The following is a 23,273-nucleotide window of genomic DNA, read 5'->3' as shown; positions in this document are numbered from 1 at the left end:
ACACAATCCAGTCACTGTAATTAGCAGAATCTGTTACTTTGTGCACCAGATTATGCTGAAAGGTTTAAATAAAATTTTGGGGTTGTTGTTTTTTTAAGAGGAAATTCTGAATATCATACCTCTCAACTAACTACATATATCAAATTTTATATGAACATTTTATATGACCCAAACTATATAATTATTCAATAAAATCAATATGTTTGAAGTTGAAATCCTACAAATCTCAAACTGTTCTTTGACTTCCCTTTTGTAAATACATTTAATAAAAAATTCTGTTACATGTATTTATTTTCTTGAACTTTCCTATAAGTATATTCTACATGAAGTGACTTTGCCCAATCAATGACAGGCCTCACCTACTAGTTTGGTAATAATTGTCTACAGGTCACCCTGTAAGGCATCACTGCAGTTACAACTTCTGTATTAGAAGCTGGAATATAGTAATCTCTACAGCTGCATGCCTAATTCTATTATGTATTCGAACAAAGAGTTAACAGCTAGTATAGTCAGCAGCTCTGCAAAGAGCAGCCACATTTAAAGCCTACACCATGCCAGCACCCAAGTGGACAATATTGGACAACCACCCTGCTAAGCAGCTATCAGCAGGATAGATACCAGCAGCACCATTGAATTCTACTTTATCAGTTTAAATGTTTCTTAAGTAGGGTTCTCCATAAAGGCATATATCTCCATCCTTCATAGTTTTGTATTCAATGCATCACAAATGAGATGTAAATAAAGACATTCAAGTAAATTCAATTTTTAAGCAAAATCTATTTATTTGGAAAGCATAATACCTGATTAGAACTAGCTTTTTCAAGCCTATCTATCATAATTTCAAACTGCAGTGGTTTGATTTCCATCTTCCTATTGAGCCTATTTAATAATGTCTCGTCTTCAGAGTCCATATCATAATCGGGTTGCTCATTGTCCAGATTGAAGGCTGAAACAAAGAAAAGAATAATTTTAAAACATTGTGCTAAAATGTACACATCTATATCAAAAATGAACACAGAATCAATTTGGAATGAAACAGTCCAACTAATTCAAGGCCTGCCCTCCCGAAAGACTCAATTTGCTGTTTACCACCAAGCTGCTTCTTCCACACATTATGAAAATTCAGATCACAGTGCTTCACAAGCAGAGAACATCTGAACTGCTGAAAGATATCAACAAAAATATGGCTTTAGCTAGTTCAAGCAAATCAACTACACTACATACTGCAAAGGAAGTGGAAATGCCACCGACAGGCATAAAAAACCTGAGGCAACAATTCTTATGATGAATCCTATGGAGCAGAACAGAAAAACTTGGATAAACATCCAGCTAATAAGCAGTCCAAAGTTTTCCTGGCACTACTAAACAATGTGTAAGACAAAAACTATACAATAATGCCATAAAACAGACAATCACCTAAAAAGGTAGCTGGGCACATTTTGAAGTCCCTGCCTGGAAACTTAGTTTGCACTGAAACTCTCTGCAAGCTAAAACACACTAAACAAGATATTAGGGACACAATAAAAGAGTGGCTGAGGAACAATCAAGCTAAACTCAAAACACACAGGCTTATAACATTAAAGAAGATATTGCTGCATTTTGAATTTTTTGTACTGGACGGTAGACATGATACATGGTTAATTTTAAGTGTTCTCTCTCAGTTCCATTAACTGAGCAGGGCCTTTTCTCTGAGAGCACGTAGCCAAAACGCAGATTGGAGGCTAAAGCGTTCTCCACTCATCACCATCCAAAGTAATGTTACTTGCACTCACTGTTTTCACTCTGGAGGTCATTCACACAATTAAAAACTGTGTTCTTCCCAGGTTCGAGAGCTGTGTATGCTCCTAGTTTTCGATTGTGTGGAAGCAAGGTAGGAGGAAAACCTGGGTAGCTTTTCCGCTTACCTTGCTTTTGCACAGTCACTTCTACCCAGGTTTTCCTCTTACCTTGCTTCCACACAACCAAAAGTTAGGAGCACACACAGCTCCCAACCTGTGTAGAATACAGTTTTTGATTGTGTGGATGACCTCACAGTGAAACAGAATGATTATTCAGAGTGCAAAAAATTCTGTGCCACTCTACACAGTTGAATAAAGTGTGCAATTTCCACCCATAAGGGATTAACAAGAAATCAGATAAGCACATATGAAGGCTGTCTAATGCTAGGGAATACCTCCATCACAGACGATTAAACTAACAATACACAAGATATCTCAATTCAGAAATGATGTGGTTTATATTTACTTTAGCCACCTAATGGCACAGTGGGGAAATGACTTGATTAGCAAGCCAGACGTTGCCAGTTTGAATCTCCGCTGGTATGTTTCCCAGACTATGGGAAACACCTATATCGGGCAACAGTGAGCCATTCTGGAAGGGTGGTATATAAATCAAAAAATATCAAAAAATCAAAAAATAAACAATGATATAGGAAGATGCTGAAAGGCATCATCATACTGTGCGGGAGATGGCAATGGTAAACCCCTTCTGTATTCTACCAAAGACAACCACAGAGCTCTGTGGTCGCCAGGAGTCGACACCAACTCGACGGCACACTTTACCTTTTACCTTTATAATTACTTTAACTAAACATGTGTGTTTATCTCACCAGACACTTTACATTATGGTAGCCCCTCATACTAGGCATAAATCACACACCTTTTTACGATATAGTCAAGATCTTCCAAAACATAGCATTCCACCCACAATCTTACACATTGGCTGGCCTGGCACAGAGCATCTGCACGGTAGTTCTCCCCACCTCTTTCCTTCAGCACTCCTCGCATGCTTTGGGCTCACTGTCTTCTTCCCACCCAGTGCACTTTTGCTGCCTCAACTTCCTTATCCACCCACCTGGGCTCCATCTGTTCCTCCCAGTTTGGATCTCACAAAGAGTAAAGTTTAAACCTTGGATTCATGCAGTGTCTCATAGATCCAAAAGCACTCTGCTTCTGATTGTACAACTCAACTATCCAGCAAAGACAACTGTTTCTCCCCATGAGATTTTCCTACCCTTTCTCAACAATTAAGAAAACTTCACTACTTTTTAAACTTCAAGTACTGCAGCACATCTTTTCTCAGCGCCACTCAATGACTTTGACAGCTAGTACAAAAGAGAAACAAGTATCAATGAACTTACGTTGAATATGAATGAACTGTTTAGGTTGTTTAAACTCTCCTTTGTATAGGCGACTGTAATAGTTGACATTGCTTTCTGCTTCAGGAACTGGAATAACCATGTTCTCTTTCTTTTCTCTGAAGACTTGCTGTGCCGAGATAGCTCGTTGCAAATGATGTTCCTAAAAAGAGCAAGGCAGTGGTATAGATATCACTATTGCCTCATGGAAAAACTATCAGCACATGTTTCTGACAACAATATCCTGCAGCACATTATTGCACATTGTTAAATATGGAGTGTGCTGAATTTCAGGCAAGCATGATTTTTCAATGGCCAGAAACAAAAGTGTTTTTTATTTAAACAGTGGCTTACATGATGCACAACCCTCCAGCAATGGAAAGAGGGCTGTGGATCTGCAAGAAGCCTTCAGTATCTACGCTGTAGATTTCTTTGCTCAGCACCAAGGAGGGCAATAGGGGGCAGAAAACTGTCATAAACAGACGCAGGGTGGCAGTTGGCAGCAGGCAGGCAGAATGGAAAAAAATTCCTGCAGAACCTAGACCTTAACAAGCTTCTCTAATCATGACAGTTGACCAATAAAGAAAAGACATGCAATGAGGATCAGATCTATGTATTTCCTTCATATAATACACATGGTTCTACTCATTTTTAAAAGCAAAAATACAAGTTTATTAGTGACAGTCACAGATATTTTGGCAAACACATCTTACTTGAACTCTTATATCACAACTATCTGCAAACAGGCACCTTTTAGTCAACTGGGCAACTTTAAATCCATTGTAATTTCTTTTGCATTTTCATTAGGTACTGTATACATTAGGGCCACCTAATGGTGCAGCGGAAAATGACTTGACAAGCAAATCAGATGTTGCTAGTTCGAATCCCCGCTGGTATGTTTCCCAGACTATGGGAAACACCTATATTGGGCAGCAGCAATACAGGCAGATGCTGAAAGGCATCATTCTCATACTGTGCGGGAGATGGCAATGGTACACCCCTTCAATCACAGGGCTCTGTGGTCGCCCGGAGTAGACACTGACTCGACGGCACACTTTGCTTTACTTACTGTATACATTACAATATACGTTAAGGACTGTTTCATGCAAGACTCTGTAATCTACGTGTAAAACCATCATGTTTCTAGACTACAAGAATGAAAGATCTTTTAAGATGATCTGTGGAAAGTGACAGATCCAAAAGCTGAGGTGATGGATTTTAGGTAAGGTGAGCAGTCTCTCAGTTCCAACTGTTCTTGGAGAAAATGCATTGTCTAGATCCTTATCAATCTGGTTTCTATCCTGGGTTTGGGACTGAAACTGCCTTCGTCAGCCTCAAGAAATGGGAGAGTGTGACCCTGAATAATGGCCCTTTTCATCATTCAGTAGTCACTGACCATGGCAATCTTCTGGGTTGCCTTCTGATTATGGGGTCTGGGAAGCACCATGGTCTGGTGGCTCTGGTCTCAAGGGATGACTGAGGAGGCAATACTGCATAGTACCAGTCCATGGCTTACAAAGTGCATCAGGGTTCCATTCTGACCCCATAGGTGATGCCACCTGGAGATTTAGGCTGAAGCGTACAATGTCACAATCTTACTATACTAGTTACTTCATTTCAAGGTAAGTGTTCAAACCTTAAGTGTGTGTATCTCAGAAAGGATGGGTCAAAATTAATTCACCTTTTCCAGAAAACCTACAGCTCTGGTTCAGTTTGAGTTCACAGTCATGGTAGTTGGCTGGATAGCTAGGTGGTTTTGATAATGGATATAATTCTATCCAAATATAGTGTGCATGACTGAGGATAATGTAATATAGGTCAATGCAGCCCCACAGTCATTTACACAACTGCAACCATCTGTGGTGTTGTTTGTGTGGGTCAGTTATACATCCACCTGTGACATGGTGAGCATGTGTAAGTAGGTAGGTAAATGGGTAGTAGTCTCACATGCTGATGATCCTCTACCTCAGATACAGGTTAGAGGCAATTTGTTCTATGGTTTCATTAACTGAAGATAAAAGTTGGAAGGGAGGGAGGGAAGGAAATTGTTTCAAGATTCACTTTCCGTCAAAGATGTCTGAACAGAGTAAAATGCATTGACAATTGATAATTAAAGGACTATCAGATACCTTCTACAGAGTGAAGGGTCAGACATATTAATCAATCAGTACAATTGTTCTGATCTGTCTCCTCTCCAATGCTTTGAAGGAACATTTGAATGAAATATGGTCAAATATTACCATTTGTTACCTGATGAGTTTCTGTGACTTGCTAACTCCTCTTACTATATGGTCCCTCAAGGCAATAAGCCTTTATTTTGGGAGCTAATTCATAGTGTGTTGAAACTCTTAGCTCCTAAATTTAATCTCTGATTTTAAAGCCTGAAATCTAGTATAGTGAACTTTCTCCCTTTAATAAGCTGCACAACAGAGTACTTGTTTGTGCATCTTTTTGCTAATCTAAGAATTTCCTACAAGATTAATTTCCTAAAAAGACACCACAAGTACAAGAAACTGCATTATACTGTGCTGTGTGACCAACATATGTTTGGTTTTACGACTGACTGCACTATGAGAACCTCCGTGGGTGGATGACAAACTATGTATGTGCTGATTGCACTATTTAAAAAATATTTATATCCTACCTTTCCCTTAAAATGCTCATGAGTGCTTACAACAACATAATTTAAAAATAAAATGTTCAGCAAAAAAGAAAAGAAAAGAAAAGACCATAATACATTAAGAACAGCATAGCAGTGAAAAATCATTCTCAGCCCTATACAAATCAGTCCAAAACAGCCAGGATTTGGATGCTAGTCAAGAGATCAGCAAATGGAGATGTGGATCTCTTTGGGAATGGTGCTCTGGAACATTATGAACTGGAAAGTTGGTGGGGAAAGGGGCGCGGATTCTGGAAAAATTTCACATGCATTTTTCTTCATTTGCATAAAATATACATTAATACTTTTTTCTCAGAAAATTTTACTATGCACATCTTCCTGATCCCCTATATTATGATCTGTTCTAGTATGTTATTTGAAGTATTTGTTTCGTTAAGAAAAAAAACCCCAAGCTACCATATTAATTTTCAACACTGTATCTCAAACATTTTTCAAGCAGCCAAGTAACTGAAATGAAATATTTGATATGGGAGTGAAGTATCAATAAAAAGGCTCAGTGTATTTTAAATGTTATACTGAAACAAATTCAAAAAAATTATATTTTTATTCGAATACTCAAAAAAAAAAAGTCTCTCACATACTTAACAAGGATAATCACCTGAATAGCTAGGTACAAACTTGAAATTGACAAGCTTGCCTAATATTGCACTGGGATCCATTCATCAATGAATTTTATGAAATATGACCAACATTCGGACTAGTACTGTGCAGGTACAGCAGTGTGAACTGCAGATTACTGCTGCACTGTCAGTTGAGCAGAGGAAGAAGCAATTTTCACCAATCTGCCCTTCTCCCTGAAGCCTACCGTATGGTCACTAAAATATATCCCTGTGTGACCCACAGGGACATATTTTGATGACATAGGATAGGCTATGGGAGATGGGGAAATTGGTGAAAATTGTCCTTACCTCTGATTAAGTGACAGTGCTGAGGTAGTCTGAAATTTGCACTGCTGCATGTGCACAGTGCTGATCTTGGATGCTGGCCAATGCATTTTTAGAAATGTAAAAATAAACTATGGGAAATTTTTTCCACTCCATATTCCTGAACTAGGCATTTAAATTCCCCACAAATATTTAAGCTACTCAAACATTTGCACCAGAGTGCTACAAAGTAACCTAGGACCTACCTGGTGCTAGTAAATTACAAATCTTTTTGACCATTCATTCATACAATTGCAGGGCTTGACAATTCCCAGGCATAAGATCACTATGGTGCCTGGAAATTTAAATGAGATGCCTGAGCCAGGTGATGGAGAAGTTTGCAAGCAAGCAAGGTGGGGGCAAGTTGCTCTCTGCCTTCTGGTCAAGTCTGTCCATCACGTTCGCAAGCCAGATGGATGCAGGAGGAGAAGCGAGTAGGCAAGACAGTGAGTCCACTTGCCCATGAAGTTGTGCGAGTGGGTGTTAAGTCTGCCCTTCCAGGGAAATGAGAATATTGCTCGGGTCAAGTGGGAAGTAACCCGCACATGGAGCAGAGGATAGTCTGAATCTTACAGGCTAAGTAACTTTGTAGAGGCCTAATCAAATGTACCAAAATAAAATGTACTAAAATAAACTATACAAAGAAGATAAGAAAGATCCTGAGAATACAATTGAAGATCCTTAGAGGAAATACAATTGAAAGATCCTTAGAGGAAATACAATTGAAGTCATTCTCAGAAGAACAGAGGAGCTGTTTAAATAAACCTATTTCCAGGGACAAACCAGGGTGGCAATAAAAAAAATCTTTAAAATAATTCACTGGGCTCGGATGGCTTATCTTCATTGTATTACAAACCGTTTCAGGACAAATTAATTGGACCTTTAATCAAAGTAATGACCTAGCTAGCTTTCTGGGACTGGGTCCTTCTGCCTGCAAATGGGTACTGAGGCAGCGCGGTCAGGCGCTTGGATCTGGCACAGTCACCGCGGGCCACATAAAATGGCCAGGCAGGCCAGATTCGGCCTGCGGACCTTGTGTTTGACATGTGTGGTCTAGAGAATGCCAAGCTCTTTCAGTCTGTGGCTGGTAGGCCTGTGGTTGTTCAGAAAATTTAGATTTTGATTTGACCCGATCCCAAATTGACAATACCGGATCCAGAGTCTATGGGCTCTGGCAATATCGGATCCAATTCAGAATCAGATTTAAATTCTGAAAGTCACCCAAAACCACCAGTTGGTCCTAGAGCCTTCAGACTTGCCACAAATGTGGGGAAGGAGATCGGGGCGGGTGTGTGTGTAGTGAATTTGAAGAGAATAGGTAGATTCCCTAATTTTTGGTAAATTTTTACAGTCTTTATTCAAGACTGAAGGTGGAGCTGAGGTGTAAAGGTGTCGAGAAACCATCAGTACAAGATCCTCATCTTTAGATAGGCTAGGGGAAGCACCACAGTGGTGGATGATACTATGAGGCCCAAAAGGCCTTGTACAAACAAGGCTGTGTGCATGTAGTAATGGCAGAACAGTGTGGCATGCTGGAGAATGGACTGGATTCTGCAGTGAGGCAGGAAGGCCATGGCCACTTTGGAGTCTAGAAGAGTACTGATGAATTCTATTTGAGAAGAGATTAATTTGCATTTTTCTAAATTTAGTTGCAGGCCCAGATCTTGGAGGAGTCACCTGGTATAGTAGGATGTGGTTGATCTTGGACCTCAAATCAGCTACTAGAAGCCAACTGTCAACATACAGAAATATGCAGATGCCTTGAATCTGAAGGTGTGCAGCAATGATGACCATACATATTGTAAACACCCTCGGGGCTGAGGCAAGGACTGAACGCAAGCACAGCGTATTGGTATGTTACGTAGGCCACACAAAACACGAGATTTCTGATGTTGGGGACGGATAGACAGGTGGAAATAAGTGCCCTTGAGGTCGATGGCAGCAAATCAGACATCCTGACCAGGAGAGTTAGAATGACAAGAAAGGTGAACATGTGGAAATGCTTGTATTGAATAAAGAGGTTTAGACCTCATAAGTCTAGAATAGGGTAGTCCACCATCCCTTTGGTGGATGGTAAAGTATCATGAATAAGAGTCAATATTCAGGTTGTGGACGATATGGATTGCTCCCTTCTTTGAGAGAGACTGTCTTTTAGGAGAGGTGGAGAAGGCAGTGTTTTGCGTACTCCAGAGAACGGTGGGTGAATTATGATTACAATGGTCAAGACCCAAGATTTGGTGGTGATGCTCTGCCAGGCATTAAGAACATAAGAACAGCCCTGCTGGATCAGGCACAAGGCCCATCTAGTCCAGCATCCTGTTTCGCACACTGGCCCACCAGATGCCGCTGGAAGCCACAGACAGGTGTGCCCTCTCTCCTGCCATTACTCCCCTGCAACTGGTACTCAAAGGCACCCTGCCCTTGATGCTGGAGGTGGCCCACAGCCCTCCGACTAGTAGCCATTGATAGACCTCTCCTCCATGAAGTCATCCAAACCCCTCTTAAAGCCATCCAGGTTGTTGGGTATCACCACGTCCTGTGGCAGAGAGTTCCACAAGTGGATCATGCATTGTGTGAAAAAGTACTTCCGTTTGTTGGTCCTAGACCTCCTGGCAATCAATTTCATGGAGTGACCCCTGGTTCTAGTGTTGTGTGAGAGGGAAAAGAATCTCTCTCTCTCCACTTTCTCCACACCATGCATGATTTTATAGACCTCTATCATGTCTCCCCACAGTCGTCTTTTTTCTAAACTAAAAAGCCCCAGGTGTTGTAGTCTTGCCTCATAAGAAAGGTGCTCGAGGCCCCTGATCATCTTGGTTGCCCTCTTCTGTACCTTCTCCAGTTCAACAATGTCCTTTTAAAGATGTGGTAACCAGAATTGTACGCAGTACTCCAAGTGTGGTCACACCATCGTTTTGTATAAGGGCATTATAATGTTAGCCGTTTTATTTTCAATCCCCTTCCTAATGATCCCTAGCATGGAATTGGCCTTTTTCACAGCTGCCGCACATTGAGTCGACACTTTCAACGAGCTGCACCACAACAAGATCCCTCTCCTGGTCCGTCACCGACAGCTCGGATCCCATCAGCATACACTTGAAGTTGGGGGTTTTCGTCCCAATGTGCATCACTTTACACTTGCTAACACTGAACCACATTTGCCATTTTGTTGCCCACTCCCCCAGTTTGGAGAGATCCTTTTGGAGCTGCTCACAATCCGTTTGGGATTTCACTACCCGGAAGAGTTTGGTATCATCTGCAAATTTGGCCACATCGCTGCTTAGCCCTGCTTCTAGATCATTTATGAATAAATTAAAAAGCACCAGTCCCAGTACAGATCCCTGGGGGACCCCACTTCTTACTTCCCTCCATTGTGAAAACTCTCCATTTATACCTACCCTCACACATATCCACACACTCGTTGACACTCTCAAAGAAGTCCAAAAGGTTGGTGAGGCAAGATTTACCTTTGCGGAAGCCATGCTGGCTCACTCCCAGCAGGGTTTGTTCTTCTAGGTGCTTTACAATTTTATCCTTGAGGATGCTTTCCATTAATTTGCCTGGAACAGACGTTAGGCTAACTGGCCTGTAATTTCCCGGATCGCCCCTGGATCCCTTTTTGAAAATTGGTGTTACCATTGTAAAATGGTAGGAGCCCGGATGTACTGCAGTGAGAGATGGTGTCACATCAATTTAGAGTAGAAGGGTTTTGGCTTAGTAGTGCTTAGGCATTGTTGTGGAGATGAGTTTTTTGATAAAATTGCTGCTGAAGACAAAAGCAGTCTGGGGAGAATAAGCTTGCTTCGATTGAGATTGCTTCCCCCAATACCTCTTACAGCTAGAGGAGAAGGTATTGTGGGAGACTTCCATAGACCTCGCTACTGAGCACAAGTTCTGGACCCTTTTGAGGGTGTCATCTGTTTTCAGGCCAAAAAAAGGCCCACTGAACGGGAGGTCCTGAATACCAGTTTGTGCCTCCAGGGTCAAATATGTAGATCTAAGGCATTTGCGGTGATGTAGAGATATTGCACTAGCTATGGCTCTGGAACCACAGTCAGCCACATGGTGAGCACCACTGTTCCCTCTAAGGTGTGTGCACATGTGCACACTCACAAGTTTTTGGATATTTGCTCAGTTCATTTTAGATCCCACTCAGGTTGAATCAGGAAGGCCCCATTTTGAATGCAGGTGCGCGCACACTGCCTTGATACTGTCGCCCAGAACAAAACTCATTCTGCACAGAGATGGAAAAAATTAGAGGGACCACTGGTGAGCACAGTGAAGTTGTTGTTGTTTGTAAACTTTCAGACCCTCATTAAGGAACACACACCACTGCAGGTTCCTTTTGACCTTATTGGATTTGATCAAGCAAGGGAGAAAGTTTCTCGAGCAGGAAATGCAGATACCTTGCCAAACTGGCCTGATGATTGGCAATGCCAAGTTGAAGGCTGGCAATGGAGTAGATGTCTCTGCCCAAGGTGTCAAGCTTATTCCCTTCTGTTAGCTGGTCAGTAAAATATGTCTGAACCTTGACTGGGCAGATTCCATCACAACAGAATTAGGTATGGGGTACTTAACCAAGAAAGTTGGGTCTTTAGGTTGTTCAAGCTGCTTCACTATAGCAGCAATTGAGAAAGTCTTCTCACAGGCATTCTTGACAACCTCTAAGAGGATGGGGCAACATAACTAGTGAAATAGGTATGTTGGCATCCTGTGTTTGATCTGAAGCAGACCAAATTCAGGATCCTTGGTAGTTTTTGCATTTCTAAACCAAGGGCACCAGCCAGACTCAGTAGTTGCTCCAAGTAGAACCTGAGATCCTCCACCGGTGTGTCAGATTTCAGGTGTGGAGTTGGAAAAATGAGACTCTCTATCTGACAATTTCGCCTCAAATGTGCTCATGTTTTACAGGCTCCAAAGGGCAAATCTCTGGCAGAGGAGGGGGAGTTTAAGAGGTGTGGCCCTCCCATATCAGCTGTGTTAACAATGGGAGCTTTAGGAAGTTGCCATATACTGAGTCAGACCATTGCTCGATCCTGCTCAGTATTGTCTTCACAGACTGGCAGCAGCTTCTCCAAGGTTGCAGGCAGGAATCTCTCTCAGCCCTATCTTGGAGAAGCCAGGGAGGGAACTGGGAACCTTCTGCTCTTCCCAGAGCAGCTCCATCCCCTGAGGGGAATATCTTCCAGTGCTCACACGTCTAGTCTCCCTTTAATATGCAACCAGGGCGGACCCTGCTAAGCTAAGGGGACAAGTCATGCTTACTACCACAAGACCAGCTGTCCAGACCAGCTCTCCTTTCTCCAGTTTTCTCCCATGAAGGTTGAAAATTAGGTGCTGGAACAGGTGTGGATAACTTAATGTTAGTTGGTTGCTGTTAGAGCTGGGAGCTAGCCAGAGAGGGGCATCTAGAGTGCCAGTAAGAATTGTGGCATTTATATCCTCGAGGGGGGCGGGGTGGGGCAAGGGATCGAGATCTGTATCTGCGTGCAGGCAAATAGTAAGAATGACTGTCATATAGAGGGTTGTAGCAATCTGTAGAAGAGTAATACGGAGTATTACTGTGTAGTGTCACTGTGAGAGGTAAGGAGAGTCAGGAACATCCTTGGAATAGAAGCAGTGCTCATCCCAGTATTGTGGTGGATAGGAATTGTGACTGTATTCCCAAGGATCCCAATAACAATCAGAGAAATAGCGTGGAAGAGAGTGCAGAGGTCCTTTGCATCAGCTCTGGCAGGCTTAGGTGTGAGAACAGGTACCGTGGTAGTGGTGGGGAGAACAGCATATCACTATCAGCCCCTGCCATTTTAGCTTTTGGTGCAGTCCTTTTCTTTTCTTTGCCCTGGAAGTTGTTTGAATGCAAGCGCTTCTTTGAGGGCTTTGGCTCAGCTGCAGTAGATGGCACCACTGCCACTGTTGAAGCTACAGATGTCAAGGGTAGTACAGACAGGGTGGAGAGCAACAACTGCCACCCCTGCATCTGCCAGAGGGCTTGGTGTAGAGAGTGATGTTGGCACCAAGCACTGAGCCTGTGGGAGGTTGCATTTTTGGCACCACCATATACGGTCCAGCAGAATGAACACGGCTAGCAGCCAATGGACTGGTGGCTGAAAGGGCACACTCCCAAAGGAGGACTTGAAGCTGCAAAGAAAGCTCTGTTACAGTGAGCTTGTGTAGTGTGTCTAGCACCAGAGGACTCACCAGGTAGCTGGCATATTACCCTATAGGCTTTGTGTGGTCTCCTGTTGGTGCTACTGCCCCCCAACCGTCATCCTCCAAGTCTTCCTTGGTCTCTGCCCCCTGCTATTTGTTTGGCTCAGATAGTTCCTAAAGGTGGGCTCTAACAGCTCGGCAGAAGAAACTGTGGCAAATAGTGCAGGTCCTACGGGCTTCTCCAGGCCTAGCAGCCACTCTGTGAGTCCATCAGTAGAAGGCAATTTTGCGGCACAGACAACTCATTTCTTAAAATGTGTCCTCACTACCATATGCTGGGAAGCGAAAAGAAGAGGTGCAGACAACAAAAAACAGTTGCAGAGTCTGACAGGGTTGTTCACGTGGTGTTGAGAAACAAACAGCGACCATTCTCCCTGTCCTCTTCTGATCCTTATTATCTTAATATGACAATAGAGGCAATTCCTGCCTCTTCCTTTCCTTGTTTTTCTTTTTATTTGGTTTATGTAATGTGGGGGGGGGGGCAGGCATGCACGAAAAATCAGTTAACCATGCATGGAAAGGTACTAGGAGAGAAAGATGGAGAGGAAGGGAAGTAAAAGGGGGGTAAGCTGACATAAGAGAATATCTTTCCTTTTTTCTCACAGATAAAGCAAAATGCATAGCAGAATAAGCTCCAGAGACATGAAGTCTGCTGCGGTTGACAAAAGACTGAAATGAGACGCTTGGAGTATGCTCCTCAGAGGGCGGGTGGGGTTCCCACCAAAATTCTGAAGTAAAGCTATAGTAAGTTCTGGAGGGTATTTCTGCACAGGTGCAAAATCCTTAGAGTGTGCTATACACAGAGACCATATAGAAGAAAATGACATTATGCTCAAATTTACATTAACTGTATATATAAGATCAGACCATAATTTATCAATTTATATGCAGATGCATATTTCACAGAAAGAAATATCAGAAATTCAGTTGGGAACATTTTTCATCTTTCTTTGGTGGATACTACCACAGGCACTATTAATACTGCCTCCAAGAAGAAAAACTCAATTAAAACAAATCTAAATAAGTTATTAAATTTATTAAAGTCAGGAAAAAAAGCTTTTACCCCTAACTTGATTATCCTCTGCTCCCTCTTATTTTGATATTAAAAACTGCTTTTCAGTCAGAAGCTACACTGGAATATAAACATATTTCATTCCCGAATAGAACCAACATATTAAGAATTAACTATTTATATTTAAAAGACAGTTCTGGCCATCTGAAAAAGTTAAGCTTATTTACAAAAGCAAGTTCCAGTTCTGAGAGGCCGTATATTTCTTCTCACTGAAGACCAAAAAAGATGAATTCCTCAGCCTCCCTCACAAATTACATCCCTCACCCGTCCCTGAAAAAAGTGCATGCAATTTCAAATCAGTATGCTCCATTAAGAACAAAACTCTTGTGATTGATACTTTTGCCAGATTAAAAGTTGCCTTCACCAAACAGACACTCAGATCTAAACAGTATAATAGATTAGACCCTCTCAACCCATTCAAAGCCCCTCTGGAAATGCACAGCCTTGGTATCATCCAGTGAGGTGAGCACTTGCAGTGCCTCAGAGCGCTTCACTACCACTAGCACAAGAGGAATCTTCTCAGGGACACATATGAGCTTGTGCAAGAGGTAGTACAACATGTTGTGCAGCAATTAACTAGTGAAACATTTTCCACTAAAGTGCATTAAAGTACTCATATGGGGTTATATATTTCATTTGCACAGCAACCGTGAGCTATGTCTACCCCATCACAACAGCATTTACACTAGCAGAAGACTAGTCTGGATGCTGTACCCCTATTTGCAAATCTGCTCTCCATAAATCAATTAGCTCCTTTACATTCTACCAGATGAATTAGTCAGTATTACGTGAATACTCCACACCCCCCGCAACAGAAATTTGTTTTATAACACACACACCTCTCCTCACTGCCACAGAGAACTGGTTAAAAACACTGGTATTTTTCCACTCATCAAGTATGCATAGGATTGCATTAGGCTGAAATCTTGTGTACATCTACCTAGGAATGTGCAAAACCAAGTTCAGTGAGACTAAATCCTGAGTAAACATTCACAAGACTGGATTATTTGCATGAGGTGTTGGAATAAAATTTGTATTTTTTGAAAATGTCATGTCAGTCAAGAGTCTCATATGCAGAGAAATGCTACACTACAAATAAGGAAGTTGTCTTTTCTTAAATCCCTTCCCTAGAATTCTGAGATTCTATTCCCATTTTTAAAATTATCTTGCCTGAAGAGGAAATGCTAAAAGTACAGAAGTATTCAAACCATGACTTGCTCCTCTCTGCCTTACCTAATATTCTACATCTACTGAGAACATTTATTGCTCTACCAAGACTTTTGGAATGTGTATCTTTACTTCTCCTTGGATATTCCAAAGAAGAAAAACTTAAGTTAGAATGTCCCACATAATATAATATAAACACAGTGAAATACACCAAGTACAAGTAGCTCGGAATAAAAGAATTTGAGGCTTCGGCAGACATAACTTACTATAGGTAGAAGTGTCCAAATCCAGCAAAGGCTACTGTAGCTATAACATGGTCCAACACTGATTGTCTGCTTCTTTTTCCGAGCACTTTTCCTCACAGGCAAATGCCTCCTCCATCAAGTAGCATAGAGTATGGTTCAGGTTACATTAGCACTGTCTTAGTCACCCCTAGCACTAACCAAGTTTTGAAGATGATTAAAAATACTGGTTAAGGGCAAACCCTGGTTTGTGTAAACAGCAGTCTTCATGTAACCCAGCTGAGTGGAGGGAGAAGCTGGATGGAGCTACAAGAGACAGGCAGGTACCTCCCATTCCCTCAGAAAGCCCTAGGACTTTGCCTGTTTGTATACATAGAGGGGAAGGAAAAAAAAGCTCTATGGGGTTTGCTCTGCATGAGGTGGTTACTCTATACAGAGAAACCATTTTTGCAGCTTCTCCCGATATGCTGTTAACACACAAAAGTAGATCAACATGTTTCCACCGCATGTTCTGCCCAATCCTTTCATTAAAATATTCTCGCTTGATGCCTATTAAGATTTCAAATATTTAGATGTACCCCAAGAACTGCAGAGCAGATTGAAGTGACACTTAAATTTTTATTTGAATAAAAGCCCAACATCTAACAATTCCCATTGTGTCAGTGTAACCCTGTAGAGCTCAATTTAGAAATATTTAGCCTTAGAGTTCAAGACTTTAAATACTTATATTGATTTTATATAATCTCCACTGGACAGCAATTATGTTGTAAAGTGCTAATTAAGCAGAATGTCATAAAGCTCAAAATTAGAATTAGTTACACAACAATCAGACTCAATCTAATTATTTTTGTGAGTGAATGAATGAAAGCAGATAACGGTTGATTTCTAGCAAATCAGGTAAGTGTCCATTAAAAACATGCTATAGAAATCTATCAAACTAACACATTTAAAATATTGCAATTTCACAAGGAAAGCAAAACTAATTATTTTGGTAGATTGTTTTCAAAAGAGGAGAAACGATTATGCTCATGAAGATAAAATGGCTTCTACCAACATCTATCAACTCTGGATATTAAAGATAATAGTGACAGTCTGTCAAGGCTAGACAAATCCCCGGCATCAGGAAGACACAACCCCTAAACATTTAACTGTAGAGTTATTTAATGGGGGCTTTGTTTGCCCTTGGCAGTCCTTTTTTAATTTTAAGTTACTTGTTAAGGGGATATAAAGAAAAGGCCATTTACTTTTCCCTTTCACAATGTCTGTCATGAAGTCTGGTAATTTTATCAAGTGTCCATTGTTTGGCTCCCAAGTTTTTGAGCTGGCTTGCAGAGCCAAATAAAAGTTGTTGAGGCCTACCTTATGTATATATTGTGTTAAGACAGTTAAATAGAAAAGTGTAATCTTATTTACAGTCTGTGCAAATTAAAAAATAATTTCATATAAATTTAGTGAGAGCATTCCACGATAAAAGCTGCTCACTCATTACATTCAATACCCTATAAAAAGCAGATTTGCACACAGAAGAACAGGCCCTGCTGTGGGAGAACCAGCATGGCTTCTGCAAAGGTAAATATTGCTCACAAACCTTTTGGAGTGTTCTGAGAGTGTCAACAGGTGTGTGGATAAAGCTGATCTGGTTGACATAGTAAAACTAGAATTCCAAAAAGCTTTTGACAAAGTTCCTCATCAAAGAGTCTTGAAAAAACTTAGCAGTCATGGGATAACAGGACAAGTACATGTGTAGATTGGTAACTGGTTGAAGGACAGGAAACGGAGCAGTGCTTTTTAATTAATTCATAAATGATATAGAAACAGGGGTAAGCAGCAAGGTGGCCAGATTTGCAGATGATACCAAACTCTTTCGGGTAGTGAAATCCAAAAGAGATTATGAGGAGCTCCAAAAGGATCTCTCCAAACTGGGTAAGTGGGCGACAAAGTGGCAAATGGACTTCAGTGTTCGCAAGTGTAAAGTGATGCACATTGGGATGAAAAACCCCAACTTCAAGTATACGCTGATGGGATCTGAGCTGTCAGTGACTGACCAGGAGAAGGATCTTGAGGTCATGGTGGACAGCTCATTGAAAGCGTCGACTCAATGTGCGGCAGCTGTGAAAAAGGCCAATTCTATGCTAGGGTTCATTAGGAAAGGGATTGAAAATAAAATGGCTAATATTATAATGCCCTTATACAAAACGATGGTGTAGCCACACCTGGAGTACAACTCTGGTCACCACATCTCAAGAAGGACATTGTAGAACTGGAAAAGGTGCAGAAGAGGGCAACCAAGATGATCAGAGGTCTAAAGCACCTTCCTTATGACAGCACCTGGGGCTATTTAGTTTAGAAAAAAAGACAACTGTGGGGAGACATGATAGAGGTCTATAAAATCATGCATGGTGTGGGGAAAGTGGATAGAGAGAAATTCTTCCCCCTCTCATATAACACTGATTGCCAGGAAATTTAGGACCAACAAATGGAAGTACTTTTTCACACAACACATAATCAACTTGTGGAATTCACTACCACAGGTTGTGGTGACAGCCAACAACCTGGATGGCTTTAAGAGGGGTTTGCATAACTTCATGGAGAAGAGGTCTATCAATGGCTACTAGTCTGAGGGCTATAGGCCATCTCCAGCCTCAGAGGAAGGATGCCTCTGAATACCAGTCACAAGGGAGTAACAGCAGGAGAGAGGGCATGCCCTCAACTCCTGCTTGCAAGCTTCCAGGAGCATCTGGTCGGCCACTGTGTAGAACAGGATGCTGGACTAGACAGGCCTTAGGCCTGATCCAGTAGAGCTGTTCTTATGTTTAATATAGCTATAATGATCAGTTCCCAATTCCAGACTACTGGGAAAGGGACAAGTATAGGGTACAGATTATCTGTATCCTATTGAGCCTTACTAAATCAAGGAGAAAGTTAAGTCCTTTTAAATCTCTTCATGGTTAACCTACTCAAAGTCAAACATGGAGCTTACTTAAGAGTACAGAAAACATAACATATGAAACAAGTCACAACTGCAAGAATTAAGACTTTCGAATTCTTGGCTCACTACAAACTTGGGAGGGAGATGACAAGGAGAAACATTCAGTTGCCCCAGCAATGGTCCACACTTCCTTTGGAAACGGGCAACATTTAACTAGTTTTTGAGCAAAAATAAAATAAAAATGGTCCATTTGCATAAATGTCGATGATTTTAAACCATCTCTCCTTCACCCTACACAGTCTCAACTATATCTAGATACACTTCAAGGTCTTAATTTGTGCAATGTCTATCACAATTAGATAAACACTTTGAGAATCAGCCAGCAGATCCACAGGATAAATTCCTGCTAGAGATCAACACCATGAAAACTTTGTTGTGCGAAGTAAATTTTAGGTTTTCCATCTTCCAATATTGAAAATTATGTAACCTTGCATGTCTCCTTATTTGCCTTAGCATTCAGAAAGTTTACTGTCCAGTTGTAAATTGTTTTGCTCTTGTTGCTGTTCACATTTTAGTATGATGACGATGGAGCCCCCTTGCACTTCCCCCCAAATCGGTTCTGGTGTGCAACTTGACTGAATCCAGAAATGGAGCCTCTGTCACCAAATGCGTTTTTTACAAGCAGCCAAGCAGAACAGACTGTTTTTGTTCCAGAATGGCACAAGAAAGATGAATAAGATCTTCTCAATGTTTTAAGAAAGGAAGTAAAAACACTGGGTAAGGTTGTTGTTATTACAATCAATCAATAAAAATCCAATTTTTAAAATGATCATTTTTTGCATCCCCATCACAACTTCATTGATAGTTCTGGCTCATAGGCTTCTAAATAACCTCTGGGGTGTCACTAATTAGAATCAAGCTGCAAAGTTTAACATATAAAACTTCCAGAGATGTGAGTTTTCTGGAAAGTTTTTGAATTGCATCCCCAATGCCATAATGCATAAAACCTGCATCAATTGTTTCTTTAAAAATAACTACTACACATTCTTGATGTCCTAAATACATTTGGGGTGTTTTCTTACCTACTTACATAGTAAACAAACTCCAACACCATATTAATTTCCCCTCACTGTATCTCAAGTTTTTCAAGCAGTCAAGCAGAAGTTTTAGAAATGAAATATTTTCCATGGAAAAATAAAGAATAGAATTTATTTATTTATTTATTTAAAAAATCCCCCCTCCCACACACATCTGGAAGCTGCCTTGTACTGAGTCAGCCCACTTGTCCCTCTTAACTCATATAGTTCTACTTGGAAATGGCAGTGATACCACCTGGGACCTTTTGCATAAAAAGCATATGCTTTACCACTGACCAATGGACCCTCCCGTAAACTCAAAAATGTTAAGAGAATACTAGCTAGCATAGAACTTGTAGACAAAGGACAATGACACAGTACATTACCTTGGGAAACAGTCTACACTACAGCAAAGAGCAAGGAGATACAAAATAAAACACGAGTCAGAAGCAGGAGAACGATGAAGACCTGTACTGAGGAGAGTAAGCCAATCCTGATCATAGCAACAGCACAACATGCAAATCCTGGTTCTAGTAATTTCAGGGTTCCTTCAATTCAAAGTAAATAATGGACTTTTTGCTAATTTGCACGACTAAGAGGTTGGTGATTTCTTCTGCTTATCAGACCTCCTGTGCTGGCCCAATGGTGAGAATTCCATCTGTGGCCACATAGCACTAGGATCCTAGCCTCTTAGCTACTAACACACAACAGGAAAATGTGATAATTTTAAAGAAGGGGAAAATGATCAGCTGTGTGTAGCGAAAAGCTTCTGAGTCTTTGCAAGTAGAAATCAGGGGCTCTATCACTGCAGTATACAATATAGCAATTCTGCTTAACTTCAAGCTGGAAGACAATGGGTAGTAGAATGTAGGAACTGTGGGGCAAGAGACTGTCCTCCTCCTGTGAGGATGGTGTCTCCTACACTGACAGTGGTTGGCACTGCCATATTCCGTTCTTCTGCCTTCTACACCCCAGCAGTGAACTGTCACTTTCTCAATCCAAGAAAAATACCATGTAATGTAAAATTTCAAACAGCATATCAATGCTTTCCATAAAAGATTTAAGAAAGCAAAGCATAAAAAGACTATTCAACATCATACTTGTAACATTCATTGCAATAAGCCTGCTTTTGATTTGGGAATTTCTGAGTTTTATGAGCAAATCAAGGGAGCAGCTAGTTTTCCCATATAATTCAAAAGTGCTACTGAAAATCTGCCAGGCACGAGAGTTGCATGCCTCAACCAATGACTTTTCAACTCACATAGGAGTGTGAGGGGAAGTGAGTTAATACTCTAATAGGCCAAGATATTGAACATAGCTCACTAACACAGGAGCTCCTAAACTCTGTCACAATTAGTCTCTTATTTGTGACGGGCAGTGGGGAGAGAGACCCTTACCAATTTTTTCACTGATAAGGAGATTCCCAACCATCAAAAAAATAAAAATAAAAAGCAATAGAAGCCACATGCAGTGATCTTATGGGGGTGGTGGGTGCTGACCTCAGCACCACCCCTAACTACACAACACATGCCATCTTTTACTTCACTGGTTATCAAGGGTTGTTTATGTCTGCCACTGCCTTCCAACAATGATAGACCCTGTGAGAAGCCAGAATTGACCTCAAGTGGCCTTCAAGAACCAATGCCCAAGGGCTTGCCATTGAGCTGGACTGGGCCCAGTTTGGTTCAAGGTAGAACTGAACCCCCAGGGCAGTCCGGGAGTTTTAGCAGGCGTGATTGTTTAAGAAGTTACTCACTGCCTCAGCAGCTCTGGCGGCGGGGCGTTGCTGCAGGGCATCTCCGGCAGCTTCCTCTGCCCCTGCCAGCCTCCCATTTTGGCCCTTTAAGAGCATGCAGCAGCCATATTAGAGGCCGCCACACAAGCACACTGGTAATTTGCGTGGCCGGGTCATGACCACAATCTGGTTCTAATTCAAACCAAGCCGGACCTTCATACAGGGTGCCAGATCCAAACATACACCGTTTGGTTCGATTTCAAACCAAACCGGGCAGGCTGCTCCCAATGCACATCCCTAATTTGCAGTATCTTTTCCTTTAACACTGGGAGATTCTATTATAGTGAAAAGAAAAAGTAACCTTTACATGGAATTTATACCAAAACACTAAAAAAATAAAATAAAGCTATCTTCAAATTTGGATGTTTTGCTATAACTAGGATGATGTTCTGGATTTAATATCCAACAGATAAGGGAGGTACCTTTTAATGTGGTGATTCTCTTTATTTAGCAGGGGGAGAGTAACTGGCCCTCTCCACCTCCAGCACAGTACCTCCAGTGACTGTTGCTGGGTGTCTATCTTATGTTTCTTTTTAGATTGTAAGCCCTTTGGGAGATAGGGTTCCATCTTATTTGTTTGTTATTTCTCTGTCGCCCTGAAACATTTTTGGAAGGGCAGTATAGAAATCGAATAAATACTACTACTACTACTGAGAGAGAGAGAGAGAGAGAGAGAGAAAGTAAGAGTATTGCAATTTTCCACCTGCTTGCTCACTGGGGAAAGCAGAAATTGTCCCTAGACTAGCAGATCACACCTGATCCAATGTGGAGCATTTCTGCTCTCCCTTGTACTTTTCAACCAATCACAAAGCATTATGCAAATACATCTAATCTTATGACAGATGTAATTTTAAAAAATCATACTATAATGCAGCATAGTCTGTTCTGTCATATGTAAAATCCAATGCTAGAACTTGCACATACTTATGTCATCAAGAAATCATAAGTTTTAGTATCTCTTGATTTTCTATGTGCAAAATGTTTCCTCAAAGTCAAGAGACTGTTTTTGCATTTTCTACATCAAACACTCTCTTTACCATCTTAAACAAGTTGTTCTAGTAAAAACTAATCAGTCTACTTTCCTTTCACTGTCTCTACAACTGGACTAAATTTCATTCAAACCGAAGTCCACAAGTTAAGATCTCTTGCACCTCAAATGTTAATGCTTCTGCCATCTTGGATCGAAGTGGATAACATCATTACAAAACTACACCACTGAAGTGTCTCTGTGTGTCACTCACTACAACTGTATCAAATTTGGTTCAAATGGGTTAGACAGTCCTCAAGTTAGTGCATGTGCACCTCAAAGTTCACACATCCACCATCTTGGATCGGGGAGAATGACATTTCAAACTACACCATTGGGGCATCCCTTTGTCCCTACAGCTGAAGCAAATCTGGTTCAAATCGGTGAAGCTGTTCACAAGTTAGCCCACTTGCGCCTCTGTAGTGGATTTCAGCCCAGCTTTGACTCAAGGCAAGCCCATGTGGGGGAAAGAAAAATGCTGAATCATTCCCTCCATGTTTGCTCAACCAAAGCTGTTCCTTTTAAAACTTAAACTTTTCCTTTAAGTAGTCTAATTGCTGCCACTACGCCCACTTTAAAAACAGTTTAATCCCTCCCCCTGGGCGAAATTCCCAGGAAACACTCCTCTTTGCCAATGAAAAAATTAAAAAAACCCTCCATGTGCAGCTTCCACATGTGTTGCAAATCAAACTTGAGATGTGTTTGCACCAGAGTTAAAAAAAAAAACACCCTTTTCCTTAGTTAAAAATCCACTCAGAGACAGGTAAAATACAAAGAGCAAAAAGAGAAAACTTTATTCAAAATACTACAGACTACTCTTGTTTGAGGCTTTCTCAGCTTCTAGTTACAGGTAAAGATAATACTTTTAAAAGCACCCTCAGATGATATTGGGGCAGCACACTTTAAAAATCGTGGTTCCTCACTTGCAAAGAAAATACAAGAAGCACCTTTGAGAGTATACAGAGACTTTTGCAACGCCCTAGTTGGAAAGGGGTGCTGGTTCATTTTCCTTG

At 41.2% G+C, this 23,273-nt stretch overlaps 1 protein-coding gene across 2 annotated transcripts in view; it reads right to left on the bottom strand.

The window, feature by feature from the left end:
* The window catches only part of EPC2 (enhancer of polycomb homolog 2), a 100,356-nt gene that overhangs the window by 48,446 nt on the left and 28,637 nt on the right, over positions 1–23,273 (bottom strand). For both annotated transcript variants that reach the window (XM_053284234.1, XM_053284236.1), the window contains exons 2-3: positions 3,140–3,299; positions 801–946 (exon numbers count right to left, since the gene is read on the bottom strand). In XM_053284234.1, the coding sequence (XP_053140209.1) occupies positions 801–946; positions 3,140–3,299 (306 nt within the window). The remainder of the gene's footprint in view (positions 1–800; positions 947–3,139; positions 3,300–23,273) is intronic.

The sequence above is a fragment of the Hemicordylus capensis genome, chromosome 1, assembly GCF_027244095.1.
Source record: "Hemicordylus capensis ecotype Gifberg chromosome 1, rHemCap1.1.pri, whole genome shotgun sequence".
Taxonomy (NCBI): Eukaryota; Metazoa; Chordata; class Lepidosauria; order Squamata; family Cordylidae; genus Hemicordylus; species Hemicordylus capensis.
The sequence above is the reverse complement of the archived record's forward strand: the minus strand, read 5'-3'. Positions and strand labels throughout refer to the sequence as shown.